At 35.7% G+C, this 19416-nt stretch overlaps 1 protein-coding gene and 1 pseudogene across 1 annotated transcript; both read left to right on the top strand.

Annotated features, from left to right (window-relative positions):
- Positions 1 to 9951: 9951 nt before the first annotated feature.
- Positions 9952 to 10688, top strand: LOC111631529 (annotated as a pseudogene).
- A 5088-nt stretch (positions 10689 to 15776) lies between these two features.
- Positions 15777 to 16811, top strand: LOC111631528. The gene has a single exon (XM_023375785.1). It carries the CDS (start codon positions 15777 to 15779, stop codon positions 16809 to 16811), a length of 1035 nt encoding a protein of 344 aa, XP_023231553.1.
- The last annotated feature ends 2605 nt before the right edge of the window (positions 16812 to 19416 follow it).

Raw genomic sequence — 19416 nt, 5'->3', positions numbered from 1 at the left:
ACCTTCAGTACATAAATATTGTGCAAGTTTGTCACGTAACACTTTTGCGTCACAACTATATGTGTTAGATTTTTGCCAACCACATTTATGTAAGTGTTTTTGCTCATCACGCCATTGTCCCAGATTGACTGAATGATCCGAATCTTCTGTGTCGACAAAACCTGTTGGACAGTATGTTGTGCTGCTTTCGGTTAAAAAAAAATTATGTAACACGAGGGAAGCAGCAACAATCAAAGTGATTAAAAAAAATTATTATAAATATCGTAAATAACAGTTTACAAATGCATATATACAGATATTTTTTGAAGGGGGACAATGGTCTTTACAATTTGAAATCGATCGAACACACTGTGCGCGAATGCTCGTGTAAACGCGCGCCATCTATCGTAGGGTAAATGCCATAAACCTTCGCGGGAGTGTATTAAAAAAAACTTCCCAAAGCTTCATGGCAATCGTACTACGCCACAAACCTTCGCTGGAGTATATTAAACAACTTCCCAAAGTGTCACGGCAATCGGATAAACGGTGTGGTAATGCATAAAGGACACACACACACACATTCATTTTTATATATATAGATGAATTTATCCATTTCTAAGTAAAAATTGAATGTGTCAGTAAAAGTAATTTTTTAAAATATCCCTTTTCGTGATAAAGTTTTAATACTTATTATTACAATCTAGACGTGTTAATTCTTAAATATACTTGCATATTGGGCCAGAAGTATATATAATATATACTTGTGGCCCAAAACTCCTTGACTTCTTCCAATGCGGCCCAGAGAAACAAAAAGGTTGGACACCCCTGGTTTAAAATATTAAAAATTTAACTCGTTTTCAGGCATCTTACTTATGAATGAATTTATCCTCTTAGTGCTAACAGGGCGATGAGCTAAAACAATTAATATCGTTTTTTTCAAATGTAGAGTATAATGTCTAGACCCGAATGCTCCAACTCGTAAAATTATAAAGTGCAGGGACGCGCCGTGACATTTGATGATAGGGAAGCTGTGTTTCTGTAAGAAGCCGACATCTAGGGGCAATCAGTCACTTGCGCGTCAGCGACGGTCTAGGGCAGTGTTGCCGAAATAACATTTCAAAACGTACTGAAGCGCCTTCAAAAAATGTACTATTTTCCTTCAAAATGTACTAGTTCTATGAATACTTTGTTTACGTGCCTATATATATNAAAAATATAAAATATTCTTTACTTTTTAAATCTTAAAACAATGCACTTAGTCAAATAGCTCCCCACGAGTGGCTAATGGATGGAATCGAAGACGGTTGCGGAGCGTGCATACACGCGGACTGCCAAATCCCCAGGGTGCCGATACCGGTCAGTGTCAAATATCTGTTTTGTCGCATCATTAGTACATCTCAAAGGACGCGACGGGGCTGTTGAAGATTTTAAACGTTCCTCACCATAGCTGTAAAAATCTAAATGTGTTAAACTTAATAGACATTTGTTTTCTAACTAATTCGTTTTAGGACCGGGTGTCGTCCACGGAAATTTCCAAAATATACAACTTTTCGGTCACTCTCGTCGAACTGGAAAAATTTCTGTCTTTATTACATGTAATACAGTATTTCGAAGAAATCAGTTCCCCACTGTATTCGGCTATAGATTGGTTCGGTTAAGCTTTTGTTTCAGTAATAATCCGGCTCTCGTCGGGGTTTTGCTTACGTCCCCAATTCCCTAATCGCTTAATTATTTAACTACTTTTTAAGTAGAAATAAGTCGAAACCGGTTACTTTGTACTCGAATATTTGTAGTCTCGGGAAAAAAGTGGAAAGACAAATTTTTATGACAAACGGATACATAAATCGTAAATTTAAGGAAAATAAATTCTAGAGCTTTTTCTGTACCTGGTGCATCTCTGGCATTCATTAAATTTAGTCGTAAATGATGCTGTCAAAGTAACGGTTAATTTTTTAACATTATACAAGAATTGTACGCGTTTTTTTCTACATCCCCTTAAAGATGGGACGTAGGAAATCGTAATATCACTAGTTTAACATCGAAATCCGTAAGTAATATAAAACCGGAGAGCGGAATAAATATATCAAATATTTTAATGGATTTTTTAACTCCTGTCAACTATACGGAACTATCGTAAAAACATACCAGTAAATTCTTATCGGTTGGGTTAAGTTATAAATATACTCGTTATTAGCGTAATCGGCCAAATATCTAGCGGGCGGGTGGCTAACAGCCCAGAACCGGTCCTTGATAGAATTGGAAGTGTTATGTGTGTAAGCATCATCCCAAGGTCGTAGGCTTCCACCGGCTAAACTGGGTGAGGTTGGTTATCCGTAAAGCGCAAGCGCAAATCTGGGTTTTTGGAATCTGATAATACAGAGATTCCACTCCGCCACTAATATTCGAATATACAATAGCGATCTTATTTTTTTTCACGTGTAGTATAGAGATTTGAAATAAGATACATAATGCGGTTATAATAACATATTGTGCGATTATTTTCGTATAATTAAAATTAATATGTATTTATTTTTTAGAAAATACGAGGGAAGCGGCGCTTCCACCGCTTCTAATGACGGCACGCCACTGATAAAGTGGACTTACGAAGAAAATAAAATATAAGACCACTTAAAAGTCGATATTTTCTCAGTCCGAGAAGTGTTTCTGCAATTGTTTCCCAGCTGTGTCGTAACTGTACACAAGAAATCATAATAATTTTTACAATTCCCACAGCCTCGGAACAAGACGTTGTCCATAACCAACCTTAGGAAAACGTAAAGTCCCGCCTTCGATATTCCCAAAGAATTAATTGTTTTAAAATATTTCGTACGTAAAGAATCGGTTCGAATACTCTTTCGGGGGACGAATTTCGAGTTTAGGCGCCGAAAATAGGAATGGGAGAAGAGAGAAAGTTGTAAAAAGCCGAACGATACTCTGTTTAAGTTGTCAATCGTCACACAGGTCAGTGTTATTAAACTTTTCTTTTGTTTTGGAATTAAGCTTACCGCACCCTTACGAGTTATTCATTTATTCGACAAGAACCGTAGTACGGTAGTAACGAAATAGACCTTAAAACGGTTTGTGGTGAAAGTTCAAAGGTCGTGTTGCCGGCCACTTGAAAGTGTGGAATGTTATTCGGTATTCTGGCATTTATGATCTTACTTAACAGCTTTGTGGTGGCTTAGGTATAATTTTTTATAAATCATTTATTGGGGAAAAAAAGCAAAATTGTAAAAAAAAATTACACGTACTCGATAACTACAAATCCGTATATCGATTTTTTAGTTGGTCTCTTGGACCAGAGCTCACTAATATTTTTTTCACAGCGGCCAGATAACTGAGAGAATGACGGGCGTGGACCGCATAACCCATAAAGTTTTTTCATCAATTTTGAGGAAATATTTTTGAAAAATTGATTTTTTAAAAGTAATATAAAGTAAACCGCACCATGGATATATACATATCTATTACTTATAGCAAATAATTCGTTCCAACACGAAAAACACACTCAAATTAAAGCTATGTAGTACATTAAAAAATAACTATAGTAAGGAAAACACTGAAAAATGCGTTTTGTAGTTGTAAATATATAAATAACCATAATAGAATAATAATTGATTAAAAAAAATGTAGTTTTATTTGCCCTTTACCTTCGAGGATAGACGACGGTGGAGGTGTAAACTGGTGGCGGAGGAGAGGGAGAAGGGAAATGATACTAAAATTTAACTTACATAACATAACGTAACAATAACTAAAAATAACTTATAAAAGATAAATAAATTAGTGTTGTTTTATATATATATATATATTTAATTTTTATTCACTGCGTTTTGCTTTTTTCCCTCACTTTCATCAGCACTTTCACTGGATAGAGGTTGCTTGGTAAAATATCTATCCAAAGAGGCTTTGCCTACTTTTTAAAATGTTTCGAAAATGACTTAGGTAAATGTCATTACTCCGAGCGGCAATACTGCCAGTGTGAACCTTTTTGGGATGTTTCTTTTCAATAAAATCAGTCACTTTCTGATAATACCTCAAGATTTCCTTTATTGACGAGATCCTTCCACGACGAAGCAAACGCGCGGACTGAGACCGATGAACAGAAGTGAATAAAAAATGGCGCTGCGAACTAACGTAACGTCGCATGGTGAGTTTTTGTTCGTATCGTGGAGCAAAAGTATGTTCGAATTTCGTGTCGTATCCTGAAAATTTCGTATGCTGGGGCGTTCGTATCCTGAGGTACCACTGTAAATAAATAGGCCGGATGGCCGAGCAGGTAAGGTGGCAGCCTACCGCTCTGGGGGACCCGAGTTCGAATCCGAACGGGTCGAAAATTTCCCAGGAATTTTTCGGGGGTGGTCCGTTCGGATATGTCGGGCCCCGTCCCTCACCACCCGGCAGCCTCATTATGGGCCTGGCCGAACCCATAATGGGCTTGCAAAAAGAGGCCCTCTTAGTGCCCACGGGGCGGAAAGAGATAAAAAATATATGTATAATTATATTTTAGCTCATTTGTGGCAAGGTGGCGACTGACCGGGTGAACTGACCTCTCGGGCCGTAGTTTGGTGACCGGTCATAGACCATAAATGAAATTATAAATGCAGCAACGTGGAACATATTCCCCACTCCTGGAAGTGAAGCGGCTAGAAAATCGTCTTCATTTTTCTTCGACGTTTTTGATCAATTAATCAATGTGCGATTGTTTACATTTTTTCGTAATTTTTGTGCCATTTAAAATGTCTCTTCCAATCATTTGCTATTTAAAATTCAATTAAAACGAGATTTTTACAGCCGAAAAGATAATATGCTTTATACACGTATACCCCGAATTTTAATTATATATGCTACGTATACTGTTTCCGATAAAACAATACGTACCGATATTAAAAAGTTCTATTTGTGATACGTAGGTAAATACAGCCCGCACTTAAATACTTCAATAATTTTTCTCACTGCCCTTGTTACTCGTTACCCTGTTGTGCTGGCTTGCTTTAATCCGCTCGTTTAAACTTTGCCTGTGACTGTTCAAACAAAAGCATTTGAGACGCGAAAAAATTACGTCAAGCAAAAATGTCAAACAAAATTTTTTTGTAAAGCTTCAGGCTTCTCTTTACAGAAGAAAAATTTTGACCGTCGTCTAAATTGTCATACATTTCTACTTGGGGTCATTTTTTCGCATCTCAAATGTTTTTGTTCGCACTAATGTATTAGGGTGCGACTATGCAGACGCGAGCGAGGGAGGGTATGTGGCGAGAAGTGGCCAGACGCGATAAATATCAAACCCTGTCAGATATGTGCAAGGACCAGAAATTCGCTCACGCTCGCTTTTCGCTTGTGCATGTTTTTCTTTGCGAGAACTATATCGCTGGCAACCTCTCGCTCGCTACCAAATTCGCGTCTGCATAGCCGCACCCTTAGAGCCGTGCTTCTCAAAATGGGCGATACCGTCCCCTGGAAACGTTTGAATTATCCTTGGGGACGTTAGGTGTGATAGGAAAACCCCTGTGTACGCAGAACGGGCGTTACTACTAAAAGTCACAACCAATGGGGCGGTGATCCAAAAAAGTTTTGATCTGTCCTCCCTGCCCCTACTGTCTCCCGCCTGAAGTCGTCTGGAGTGGTCATCCATTGCCTATAAATACAACTAACTATTATTATTAATCGTCTTATCTGAGCCGGGACGCGAATCGCGCACCTTGCTGAAAACAGTCGACCTTTCTCCGCACCGGCTCACTATGTCGCTAAGCTAGAAACACTTTGGAACTAATATTTCACGCATGCGAGGCCGAGGAAGGTACTGCCCATGACCACCCAGTCACGTGCCCCTCCCTCAGTCATACAGATGCACCGTCCCCAAGGTTATATAAGCCGCGCTCGCCTTCGTAGCCTGTCACTTAGTATTTGTTCGTGCTATATACCAGGCCGTTAACTTGCGATATTCAGCGTCTGCCGTTGTGGATTTTTGAAAATTTAACATCTTTCGCTACCTCCCCATCGAAGAGACAGCCCAGAAATTTTGCCATTTTGTGTGGGGCTCGTGCCACATCCGAACCTAATCGGTATCGTCTCACCATGCCCTAAGTGTGGAGGTAAGCCTTTCTTTGATTCTCGCCTTTACACGCGGGTATCTTTATCGATATTTGAACACGCGAGTTAATAGTAGTAGTAGTAGTAAACATTAACAGCCAATATTCCCGAAGCGGCGTTTCGCTATTTTTCCAAACTAATTCAATATGTCGTAATTTTCAGGCATTGCGCGAAAGGAACCGGTTCCATCTGACAGGTTCAAATTCGTTACCGCTGTGAAAAATTACAATCAAAAAAAAAAAAAAAAGAGAAGCCGGACTGGTGGGCCGTGTGCACCGGTACCCTGTCTTGTACCCACAACACGTTTTTCCAAAGAGCTCAACAGGTATGATAGTTCAGTTGCTTGCAAAACGTGCTCACAGAATCGGCGGTTTCTGTAATTCGATCGTACCGCTTAAGATGATATATGTGTATATAAAATGTGTTCTGTTCGTATTTTACAAGTGCTGATGCTAATTTATGCGTGGGTCGAGCAGGAGCCGGTCACCGTCGCTCCCACTCGCAGCGGTAGATTGGTACTTCTGCCGGGAAGTTGCGGAGGTTTTCATCTCCCACCAGTAAAACATCAAGCTTGGCAGTGAAGGGTCGTGTGTTGAGGTGATCATCGAAATGTTTATGTCTATATTTATATGTTTTTTCTTCAGATCGATGAAACCTTCACCGGAGACGAAAATACAACCGTGGCCGCGTAACTATAGGCACCCAAATAACTATATTTGGTGTCTGTGGTCTGGAAACGCCGGAAGTGATGTACTTTTTTTTATATACTCTTTCCGCCCCGTGGGCACTAAGAGGACCTCTTATAGCGGGCCCATTACGGGTTCGGCCAGGCCCACAATGGGGCGACCGGGTGGTGAGGGACGGGGCCCGACATATCCGAACGGACCACCCCCGAAAAATTCCTAGGGATTACTCAAGCCGTCCGGATTCGATCCCGGGTCCCCCAGAGCGGTAGGCTGTCACGTTGACCGCTCGGGCATCCGGCCTGCTTGCGTACTGATATTGTTGTAACCGACTGGTACTGTAAAGTTTTTTGTAAGTATTGTTTATACTTTGTTTAAAATGTACATTATTTTTGAACTGAAGAGGGCTTAATGTAAATGAAGCCTAAATGCATTTTGATAATTGCTTGGGCCAAGTCCAGGCTTCTACGGTAGCTTTTTCATTTTAGTGTCTGATTTTTAAAAAATTTCCACATTAAATTTTAATGATTTTGGTGTCAAAATGCTCAGTGGAGTTCCGGCATGTGCATATATTACTTTTTGGAATATATAGTTGACTCAGAGAATAGATATACTGTACAGTATTCAACAAACGAAAGTGTCGACTTTTGCCTCTGACGCTTAATAATAAAAAAGTATTTTGACATTTTTGGATACTTTTTGGAATATAAAGCCACACAATTCGCTTGTGCCAGTAAATATTGGTGGCATATGAGTCGACCAAAATGGTTGCCACAAAGGGTATAGCGTGGGTGCCAACATACGAGAGTTGTTACATGTATGTTGTCTTTTTAATATCTTTTCTCTTTGTAGTCAAAACGTTTTATCCATTTGTGTCCGACATTAATCCTCGTTGATTTCGTAGTTTAAGTCACGATGATTACACTTTGTGACATTTTAGAATGTGTGAGTGATCTAAAAAGATGTCTTATAAGGAGAGGAAATGCTAAAACATAACTTCGTATCTATCCATCTCTTAGTAACTAATTCACTTCAGTTTCACCTACACCCACTTTTGCAGAGCTTAAATTTTTTTTATTTTTACCCTATCTAATATAGGCCATCGTCAGGTTTAATATTATAAATGTTCCAAAATGGAACCTACTGTTTTTGAATATTTTATATATTTAAAATTCAAAAAAATAAATTGAAAGAAGTGTGTATATTAAATAAACGAATACAACATAGAAAACAAAGCTAACTAGAAAGAAACATGATTTAAGGGTTTTTAAGTCCCTTTTTTTTTTTCTATTATATATTTGCATTTTATATACCCCAGCCTTCTCTTCCTTTTTTGCGCTGTGTTTATCGTTCCGTAGCAAGCTATAGATATTGGATGCTCTTTTACAGACCATTCTCGAGTTTTTATAAGAAAAAGAACACCCAATATCTATAGCTTGCTACGGAACGATAAACATAGCGTAAAAAAGGAAGAGAAAGCTGGGGTATATAAAATCTCATTTGAAAATCAACAGTTAGGAATCATAAAGATTATGTGGGTGTGACTAGAAGAAACCTGGCGGTATGTATGCGAGAACATAGATACAACGTTAGCAAACGACACAACAACGCAATATTAGCGATTATGGCGCAGACCGAAGGAGCGATTGTAAAATGGGACATTAAAACGGTGCACTCTCCATCCATTGCGTTGGAGATGGAAAAGGTGGAAATTCATAAAAGTAAAATGAAACACTGTTGCCTAAACGCTAGTCATGCTAATGCGCTTTCAACGGTATGGAAATATATAATAGAAAAAAGAATGGGACTTAAAAACCCTTAAATTATGCTTCTTTCTAGTTAGCTTTGTTTTCTATGTTTTATTTGTTTAATATACACACTTCTTTCAATTTATTTTAAAGTTAAATTATGTCTTTGAATTTTAAATATGTAAAATATTCAAAAACGGTAGGTTCCATTTTGGAACATTTATAATATTAATTAAACCTGACGATGGCCTATATTAGATAGGTTGAAAACGTTTGTAAAAATAAAAGAATTTTAAGTAAAATTAGGTGTTGGTGAAAATGAAGTTAACACTTCAGTTTTATTTCCCACTTTTTTCGCAGTAATTTATTTTTTGGGAATGTGTGCGCATATGTACTGAGTTTGATGAACCTTTAGACTTACATCCGAATTCACAGCAATCCTTATTATTTACCATTTCAGGTTGAACACTTTCTAATTCTAACAGACCACGGACTTTATACCCATAGCAGCCACCATTACGTAGTTCGCGCTAATACTGCTAGCTGTCAGATCTATCGTTGGCACAAGCGAATCGCTTCATATTTTTGCAGAGTTTGGTGAATTTCTGTTGAACTACGAAAAAGTTATGAGAGTTGAAAGAAAAAGGAACCAGATTTACGTCTTTCATCCCCACTAGATCGTTACCTTACTCTTCGCGCCTCTGCTGTGTTTGTTTGTTTATTAAGTTATGGCAACGCAACACTTGGCCGCTCTGCCTAGGGGTGCCTTCTGGGAGGTCTTTTTTAGGTAACTGGCCCCTATTCAGGCGTTACAGACGTGGAGGAAAGTCGGAAAACTTCACGTGGCCAGCGCGAACCCACGACCGAACTCCCAGTGTTCGGGGAACGGAACTGCTTCAAATGAATAGGAGCCAACTGGTACAGGAAGTGCTGTTTTACAAGTGGACTTCAGAGTTATTGAAGATGTTATCTCATCAAGTTTAGATGACACAGACTCTGATGAAAAGGATGAAGAAAAACTGTCCATGGTTCTAGGAAAACAACAACAACAAAAAAAAAAAGATAGAGAGAATCAGTGCAAACGACAAACAGATGTAATCCCAGAAGTAAAGTGGGTAGGAAGTTGTATGTTCAGAAATTTAGGGTAGAATGGCTTAAAGATAAATATAAAGGTTGGCTTACTCGATCTCCTGGTGATCGTAAGAAGCTTATTGTAAACTTGACAAAGTTTACAATAAGCGTTAGTCATATTGTAATCGCAGGAGGCAGTGCACAGTTAGATCAGATCATCGTGAAATGCATAAAAACATAAAAAATTTGGTTAACGCAATAGCTGATACTCCCATTGACGCTAGCATTATAAAGTCAATTCTGGTACAGCACAAAAAGAACATTGAAGATGCAAACAAAGAATGGCTATGTTCTGTGTAGAACATAATTTGCCTCTGCGAACGATGGATCATTTACATCAATTAATTTCAGCACTGTATCCAGATTCTAATATTGCTAAGAATATTAGGTGTGCAAGGAAAAAACTTCAAACATTATTAAAACAAAACTTGCATTTTTCAGTAAGGAAGAAGTGAAAACTGTTTGGAACAAGCGAAAGGTTTCTCTGTCTATTGATGAAACAACTGATGTAGTAGCTGTGAAATGTCTTGCTATTGTTGCTCGGTATTTTGATGGACATTTAGAATGTTGCAGAGATCGTTTTATTGCACTCATTTCTATTGAGCCAACTACCTGTACAGGTCAAAATATCTACAGCAAAAGTAAGCATCTTTTTACTAATTTTGGTATATCTATGAGTCAGTTAATTGGTTGTGGACAATGCTTTGTTATGATTGGCACAACGTCTGGTGTTCAAGCATTGTTGAAGCAGGACATCTCACAATTGTTTATTTTAGGATGTACTGTACATGTCATTCGTTCTATTTATGTTCTTCAGCAGCATGTATGAAACTGCCACGAACTATTGAAGATTTGTGCAGACATTTATTCCTATTTCAGTCACAGCTCTAAGAAACGTTCAGAATTGAAAGAATTTCAAGTTTTTGTACAGACTGAATCAAACAAACTGCTTCATCTGTCACAGACCGGATGGTTATTTCTTCAAGTTGTAACCAGCAGAATTCTTGAGCAGTGGGATGCTCTGACATTTGTTCATACACCGGTACATGCACCGGTTTAAGGAGCGCTGTCAGGGAAATGTGTAATTCACGGTGTTCAGCACGTCGTCGTAAAATTTAATCATGGCGGTATAACGTGCAGTTAATTATTATAAATTATTCATGAATGGATAACTTACAAAACTACAGTACTTATACATTTTATTTCGACCCATGAGTGTATTAGTTTATGTATCAAGTACACTATCTGTCACGTAGAAATTTTAATTAAAAATGTAATTATTAAAACGTATTTATATATTTGTTATATATTAATACTAAGAATAATATTGTAAGTATTAATTTATATTAAAATACTTAAAATAAGTAAAAAGAAAAAAATGGATAAAAATTCCAGTTTCGCTCATCAGAGGGTGTTGTCGGTAGTAGAGAGGAGCCGACGGAATCGTCCACAGATTTAAACTAGAAATTACAAATTTGAAAATAATTCAGGGAAACGTAACAAATGATGGCTGAAGCAGCTGTAGAAAGACCCAACACAAAGTATTATTGTCATAAGTGCAGTCAAGAGATCGATCCGGTCATACCAGTAAGTTCACAGAACGTTTCGTTAACCCTATATTCACGTTATATAAAGACATGTAATTGGTTGCATATACGACAAATTCTATTCTCTGACCAATGATGTGCGCCGTTATTGAATCGATATTCGGTTGAACATCCTAATTAAAATCTTACCGTAATTAAGTTGAGTTTTTTTTATATTTTTTTAAATCATTTTTGAGGAATTTAAAACTAAACATCTACTCTTTATGAGAAAAATAAACTCTTTTCAGTGTTAACAAAATGACTCAAAAATCACACTTATCAAAAGTACTTCCCATCCATTCTTAGTTTATTTTTCTCCTGATTAGTAGAACTTAGTATCTTTCACTTTTGATCAGTTATATTATCAATTCGCATGCAATAAAGTTATATTGATGATGTAGATAGCTCCACAAATTCATGAATGTTACTATTAAATTCTATTCCTTCAGTATACAGAAGTTCATAAATTTACATTCTTTGCTTAGTGATGAATGTGAGTTGCTGTGGGGAAAGTGTATAGATTTCATTGCATTTATGTTTGATATTAGTATATTTTATTTTAAAAATAGATTCTTGATGTTGTTTATGTAAAATTGATAACGCCATATAGAAAACAAAGGCAAGAGATGTAATAGAATATATCTAGGGTAAACATGGAGAAACCAAAAAACATTATGATGTAAATTGTACAAAAAGTCTTCAAAGTTCTCAAGCTTGCTAATTAGAAGCTATTTGTACATTCCGGTTTCATTCTCTGCACAAACCGTAGTGTTTTCTTATGTTTTTCTGCATGTTATTTGTAAGCTGATGTTGGAAGACTGTCTTCAGCTAATTTTAGGTCTTTAACTATTGTAAGGCAAAGTTAAGCATTTTCGGTACCGCATTCTCTCCATCTTGTATTTGATGGTATTTTAATAATGCATAATATTAGTTGTAAAAAGTTTTGTAATTATTTAGTAATTAGATACAGGTAAAAAATTCAGTTTAGTGTGTTCTTTAAAAAAAAAGGAAAATTTAATTATGTTGTTTATTGGTTAAGTAATGGAGTTGAGTCACTCTCCATATATATACATTTATAATCTATATGCATTCATAACAGCAGATGTGTTAATGTGAATGGGAAGAACACAGCCATATGTATATTCAGTTTAGTGTTAATGTAGAATATATTTTGAGATATACAAGTGTAATAGTGATAAAGTAAGTTCTCTGCTTTTGTATGAAGATGTTTGACTCTCTCTGTATACTCATTAATTTACAGAATAGTACAATGAACTCATTACAAGTATATTGTAAACAATTTAAATTTTTATATATCTTAAAACCTTGCCTGTTATTATATATAAGCTGCAATAGAGAAAGTTGTAAAGAAATGTTGATTTTTTTTTGTGGATAAGAATTTTATATATAGGATTCAAGAATAAAAATCAGTAGGAGGGGAACAGAATCAAGAATAACATCATTTATGTAACATTCACTGTCCTAGGAACTAGAGTTAAATTGTATGCCATTTTGTTGGACATTTTTGCCAATTTTTATAAAGCTTTAAAATTATTATTATTACAGAGAAATAAAATGTGATTAAAATATCCATATTTAATTTTATCTGATATTGGCTAGACTTTGACTATTTTTGGCAAGCATTTGGCAGTTTTTGGTTACTTTTTGATGTGCTCTCGGCAAATACTGAATGAAAATACAGTAGAGCGTCGTTTATCTGAATCAATTGGGGACTGGGATTGTTCGGATAACCAATTATGTACGAAAAAATATATTAATTTATCCCGTGTTGAAATTTTTTTCCGTTGCATGTCGCTTTGCATTGAATTTTTGTTGATGTTAAGCCTAATGAAGACTATTGTATCGTTAAAAATTATTTTTTTATTTTGTACAAACAAAATAAATATATTGAAAAATATAAAAACAATAAAAAATTATACTTCAGAAGTTAATTTAATATCAAAAACGTAAAATATTTGAGTAGCCGAAGACATAGCCAAAGATTACAGCGCCACAGCACTGGCGAAAATTTAAACTTGTAGACGAATTCTTTCGGATAACCGACCTTCGGATAAACGATGCTCTACTGTAACTGGCAACTCTCTGTCCTTTATACACACAATTGGTTTATTGTAATAGTTTTTTCTGACTGTTAGTCTTATGCATGGGCTGCATATGCTGAATTTTAAGAATATAATCTTGTATAAGCTGTAGCTTATAGTCAAGGTTTTAGGCTAGTCTAATATAAACAGAATTTTTATGACTGAAATCTAAATTTTATTGATTTTGCAGACTTATCACACCTTGTAGAATACTCAGTGAAAGGGAGTCAGAGACTAGATAGAAAAGTACGTGCTTAATTGGGACAATGGTTCCCAATTAGTGGTACGAGTACCCCTGGGAGTACTCGAAATTGCATGAAGGGGTACGTGCGGCAATCTAAAATTGGTCGATTTAAAATTTAATTGTATGAGATGAAGCAATCAAAAAGAATAATGGGTGGACCATCAAAAATTTGGCAATTTACAACACGATGTCGAATGCACAAATTCGTTTATTTATAACTAAAAATATTCTTGAAATTTCATCAAAAAAATGCATTTGTGACAATACCTAAATGAAATTTTTATGCAAGAAACAAAAATTGTACAATTAACACAATTTGTTTTCACAAAATTAATTTTGAAAATTTTTGTCGCTGTTATTTCTCGCGCATGACAACGTGACTTCTTGCAGAATATAATGAGACTTCACTTGAGTTTAATAATCAGTTGTGACATCTCACTTCTAAATCGGGCTAGAATTTATGATGTCAGCGAAGCGACAATAAAATATTTACTACCATTTTGCACAATATATCTCTGCAAGAGCAGATTTTCTGCCATGACAAACATGAAAACTAAACATCTTCACCAACTTCAACTCGAAGCTGACCAAAAAGTAACCAGATTTTACAAAGTTGTGCAAAGAAAATCATGCACATTTGTGACATTAAAATTAAATACAGTTGACCCCCCTATAACATGTAGATATGTTCCGGTTTTTATGAATCCATTTTCTACGAGTCCTTAAGTACATGAGCCAATCACAGCCCGGCACGTATGCAGTTTACGGACTACGGCTGTTTGAAAGGTTTTCTTCCATAAAATTAATCGATTCTAGACTAATTTGACTCAACATTTCCAAAATACGTATAATTTTTTGGGAACAATCCATATAAACTATGCTATAAACAAAAAATTGTAGGATTGCTTATCGAGTGTGTACTGTTTGACGACACCATTGCTTAAGCTTGTTTTCATCGTGAGCTTGTCATCGAATGATGCTTGTGTGCTTCCTGATAAATTATTTTTTTTTGCAAAAAATTTGCTGAACTTTGGAGAAATCATTAATATAAATATAAATTTTTATGGACATTAAATAATAAATGGTTTTTAGTAGGTCTGCTGCTCGTTTAAACTCAATGGTTTGTACAATATCCGCTATTGGTCTAGATTCGACCAATCCTGTCGTGACACGAGTTGGCTATGACATTTTATCAAATTATACGAGTTTTTTTAGCGTGTTTGTACGAATACTGTCTCAATTTTTTTACTGTCATATAGGAATCTGAACTATATGAACCTGTTTCATAGGGGTGTACTGTAATCTTATGTTATTTTTATTATTATTAGAGTTGTATTTTAAAGGTAACAAATGTAAAAAAACTTATTCTATTTATCACTAGCTGTCTACCCACAGCTTTGCCCGCATTATATCGAATTTTCTCATGGGAGTAAGATATTTTCTTGCAGTAAAATGTAACCTATGTTCATCTCCAACAAGTAAGCTATCTCTGTGCCAAATTTTATTAAAACATGTTTAGTGGTTTAGATGTGAAAAGGTGACAGACAGACAGAATTGCCTTCAAATTTATAATAATAGTATGGATTAATATGGATTTCTGCTATAAGGGGTACACGAGTTTTAGCTCTTTCTTGAAGTGGTATGCAGGAAAAACTAATTGGGAACCACTGGTATAGGATATGTATTTTAGACACATGTTCTCTCATCAGTCCAATCATCAAGCTTACTAACTACAGTAAAGCGTCATTTATTCAAATTAATTGGGGACTGAAGTTGTTTGGATAACCGATTATGTACGAAAAAATATATTAACCTATCCCATGTTGAAATTTTTCTTTGTCATGTGTTGCTTCGCGTTGAATTTTCGTCGATGTTAAGCCTAACAAAAACTTTCTAAAATAATAATCGTGGCTATTGTANAGTTAGTCTCGCCTATACTGGAAGGATATCCTTATGCTCTGACACACCCTTCAGACCTAATATCACTCCTCAAGGAATTATCAGCAACTCCTAGCTTCATAACGGTATTAGACTTTAAATCACTCTACCTGTCTATTAAACTACCGGCAGTATTTTGCGCCGTAAGAGACCTCCTGTTTAACATGGTTAATGATAATAGCTTACACTAACAGATACTAGAATTGGCACATCTTATCTGTTATAACTCTTTTTTCCAATTCAACGGGATCACGTACGGCCAAGGAAGAGGCGTCCCCATGGGTAGCCCCATCGCAGGGGACCTATGCGAAATAGTGGTCAGACAATTAGAAGATATAGTCATCCCTCAATACTCACCTAACATCTTACTATATAAACGATACGTGGATGATATTCTCATCTTATGGAGGATTGAGCTGGATGTTTCAGGGTTCGTTGATTCGTTCAATGATAATCCATACGGCCTGACCTTAGAGATCGATCAAGCTCACGCTTCTGAAGCCCATTTTCTCGACATCAACATCAAGTTCGAGCAAACAACTACCCGTACAGAAGTGTACCGGAAACCAGGGGCTGAGCATCTATACATTCCAATAGGATCGTGCGATCCACCGAACTATAAAATGGCAGCCTTCAACGCCTTAATTAGGAGAGCATACTCGCATTCATCGGATCGGATATCCCTACATGCCGAACTAAGACATATTGAACAAATAGCCAACGAACATGGTTATTCCAAGATCGTACGTAAATTGATCCGCAAATGGCGCTGCCGAGAAGTAGCCCTTAACCAAGCACCCAAGGAAGTTCCATCTAACATCATCCCGGTTACATACAATCCGTACCTGAAATCAATTTACAACACAATAGCAAAGAAAAAGAATATTCGCATCGCGTATAGAAGATGCGCCACAATTTTTGACATTTTACGGAACGGGAAAGATACCCCAAACAGAGAACGACGCCCAGGGGTATATACCATCCCAATGATTGATCATAGATGGAACAGAAGCCTGATATACGTAGGATCCACTAAGCGCTCCTTAGAGGTGAGAATTAAAGAACACATGGCGGATATTCTACATGCAAGGCAAAACACCGCTCTTGCCGTCTATGCCTCGGATACGGAAATAGAACCGTTATTCAGCCAGGCCAAGGTAATCCGCACTACAAAGTACACACACCACCTTAGATGGCTAGAGGCCCTGTACATATGTATGGCTACGCTTAAAGACGACAATTGCATTAACAACAAAGACGAGATCATCCTGTCAACTGCATGGCAGGTGCTCGTAGACAAAAAGTTACGTTAATTTAGAACCAGCGAAGGGGCGCATGCGTCAATGACGCCAGCGATACGTACGAGAAAATTCGTAATGATGTTCTTTTTTTCAATCAAATTTGAATGGCGTTCGCTTGGACATGTTACCTGAGGAAGAACTTAAAGTTCGAAAGCGCTAGTAATACTTCGTTTACAGAGAAGCACACCGGAAACAGGTTCATTGTACGTTGTTTTTTGATTGTTTGTACAAAATAAAAAAATAATTTTTAACGATACAATAGTCTTCATTAGGCTTAACATCAACGAAAATTCAATGCAAAGCGACACACAACGGAGAAAAATTTCAACACGGGATAAATTAATATATTTTTTCGTACATAATTGGTTATCCGAAAAATAAGTTATCCGAACAATCCCAGTCCCCAATTGATTCAGATAATCGACGCTCTACTGTATTATTGTTAAGCATTCAAACAGTATCTATAAGATTTTTACAGTTATGTATTTACAAAATCAACACACCTTATTACTGAGAAAGTACATTTATTCTGCTGAACAAATGTTTTTAACCCATTCTATGGGCCATCTTCAGGTTAAAGACATTCGAATCCATAGTGTTTCGAACAACAAGTTCAAATTTAAATAAATTACATTAGAACATACGTAATGAATTGAAATTGAATTAAGTAAACAAATACAATGGTACTTCGGTATACGTCTGCTTTAAAATACGTCCAATTCGGAATATGTCCTGTTTGGACGAAATAAATTTTGCTTGGTATATGACTTTTGTTCGGTATACGACTTAATTCAATTATACACGCTGTCTATGAACAAGTAGCACTATCGGTGTGCTAGACCAGACTAGATGTTTGCAGTACCACAGTTTATAACTTTGTTAAATTTCTTTTGATTTTAATTTGTAAGTAAAATTTTATTATTTTTATTAATTATGAATTGCAAAAAAGGGAAATGAAAAGCAACAGAAAAATAAAAAAATGACTAGAATCACAATGTAACTGAAAAAAGAGATTGCTGAGAAATATGAAGGTGGCATGTGTGTTTGAGATTTAACTGTTGCATGGAAATGCTGAAGGTAAAATGGTTGCATCTTTATAGTTTAGACATTTTTCTGTTTAGCTAGATCTGTAGATCTCATATTTTTCTGCTGTTGATGCAAGGGTTGGTGATTCAGGTGCAATGATTCTGGCCTCTTCCTATTTAGCCATGGAGCCATCAGTCTGGCTATCTTTGATAATGCTGTTGTATATCGAATCTTTGCTACGTCGTACTTATGCTCTCTAACTCTTTTGTTCACGTTTCTATTTATGACTCCTATATATTCCTTGTCTATCCCCAAATGGTCGTTCTTGTATGGTATTGCGTACACTCCTGGTTAAGATAATGCAGACTGGTGGCTCCATGGCTAAATAGGAAGAGGCCAGAATCATTGCACCTGTACACTCACCAACCCTTGCATCAACAGCAGAAAAATGTGAGATCTACAGATCTAGCTTAACAGAAAAATGTGTAAACTATAAAGATGCAAGCATTTTACCTTCAGCATGGAAATATATAATCAGAAAGAACTCGTAGGATGATACATTCAATAGGTGCAATAGAAAGCCTGAGATACTATAGATTTTTTACATTATGTACATATTTAATTATTGTATTTTATTTTATTTAGGTTATTTCCTTTATTGTATTAATTTCGTTATATTTGTTTGCTTAATTCAATTTCAATTCATTAAGTATGTTCTAATGTAATTTATTTAAATTTGAACATGTTCGAAATGCTATGGATTCGAATGTCTTTAATCTGAGGATGGCCCGTAGAATGGGTTGAAAACATTTGTTCAGAAGAATAAATGAACTTTCTCAGTAATAAGGTGTGTTGATTTTGTAACATTAAAGATTCTGAGTGTGAATAGGAGAGTTATGTATTTACAACTTTTTTCATAATCACCACAGAATTTTTTATCTAGAAAACTACATTCATCTATTTAATTTTAAAAAAACTATTTTACACATAAGTATAGTAAGATTAGCCAACAAAACAAGAACATTATCATAGAAACAGCTTGATAAAGAGGTAAAACCATAAAATTATCAAATATATATATATATATATATTAACTTTAGAGGAATACAACAATAATCCATGGTGGTGTTAATATGTTCTTAAAAAGTGCCCATAAATTTAAAGGTTGTTTTAATGTATTGTCTCTTTTGAGAGTTTTTTAAAATAAATTTTTAAGTTTAAATTTAAATTTTGTTTAATTCAAATAGATATAATTCAAAAAATAAAAAACCTTTGGCTGTACACAACTATATTTGAATTTGTATAGTACTTCTGTCTCCTATATAGTTTTTATATTAAACAGAATTATTTATTAACTATTTTACTGGGATTCATATTGGACTAAAAATAGGAAAAAATTGTTTCTATTTTTACATTTATTGTCATATTAATATTACAAGTATTGATGATTCAAGCTGTGTGAGAGTTATTTTGATAATTGAAATTGTTTTTCCATTTAAATAAATGTTATCAATTTAAATTAACTTATCTTTCTCAGCTATCATATCTAATTTTATGAATGATTTTTTTACATATGAATCATTGGTATTTT

Source organism: Centruroides sculpturatus, unplaced genomic scaffold, assembly GCF_000671375.1.
Source record: "Centruroides sculpturatus isolate CEXI.00-Female unplaced genomic scaffold, Cexi_2.0 scaffold412, whole genome shotgun sequence".
Lineage (NCBI taxonomy): Eukaryota > Metazoa > Arthropoda > Arachnida > Scorpiones > Buthidae > Centruroides > Centruroides sculpturatus.
The sequence above is the reverse complement of the archived record's forward strand: the minus strand, read 5'-3'. Positions and strand labels throughout refer to the sequence as shown.

Bases quoted from the DNA above. Each gene is read 5' to 3' on its own strand.
- LOC111631528 (XM_023375785.1), top strand. From the start codon at position 15,777: ATGGGTAGCCCCATCGCAGGGGACCTATGCGAAATAGTGGTCAGACAA.